General features: G+C 35.4%; 1 protein-coding gene across 1 annotated transcript in view; it reads left to right on the forward strand.

Moving 5' to 3' along the window:
- The window catches only part of LOC110419615 (Di-glucose binding protein with Kinesin motor domain-containing protein), a 23655-nt gene that overhangs the window by 19081 nt on the left and 4306 nt on the right, over positions 1-268 (forward strand). The window contains exon 3 of the mRNA XM_021432711.2: positions 189-256. Within this exon, the coding sequence (XP_021288386.2) occupies positions 189-256 (68 nt within the window). The remainder of the gene's footprint in view (positions 1-188; positions 257-268) is intronic.

The raw sequence follows: 268 nt of genomic DNA on the forward strand, positions 1-268 counted from the left end.
AATGTAGGCATACTTATTTAAGGTTCTACGGGACAAACCTCATATTAAAAGCCAGAAGTGTTTGTAACATTCTTGATCGAAAATAGTTCCCTGCAAACCATTTATTTATTGTTTTCTAGAAAAAATAGTTGCCCTCAGCTTGAAGTCAAGAAGAACTCAAACTTTTACTGAACAAATTTGTGCTACAGGTTTTAAAGAAGCTGAATCACAGGAAGTCATGGGAATGGCTGAATTGAGAGATCATGAGTCACTAAGAGTAATGGAACTC

The sequence above is a fragment of the Theobroma umbraticum genome, unplaced genomic scaffold (assembly GCF_002168275.2).
Source record: "Theobroma umbraticum cultivar Fairchild unplaced genomic scaffold, ASM216827v3 scaffold_67.0, whole genome shotgun sequence".
Taxonomy (NCBI): domain Eukaryota; kingdom Viridiplantae; phylum Streptophyta; class Magnoliopsida; order Malvales; family Malvaceae; genus Theobroma; species Theobroma umbraticum.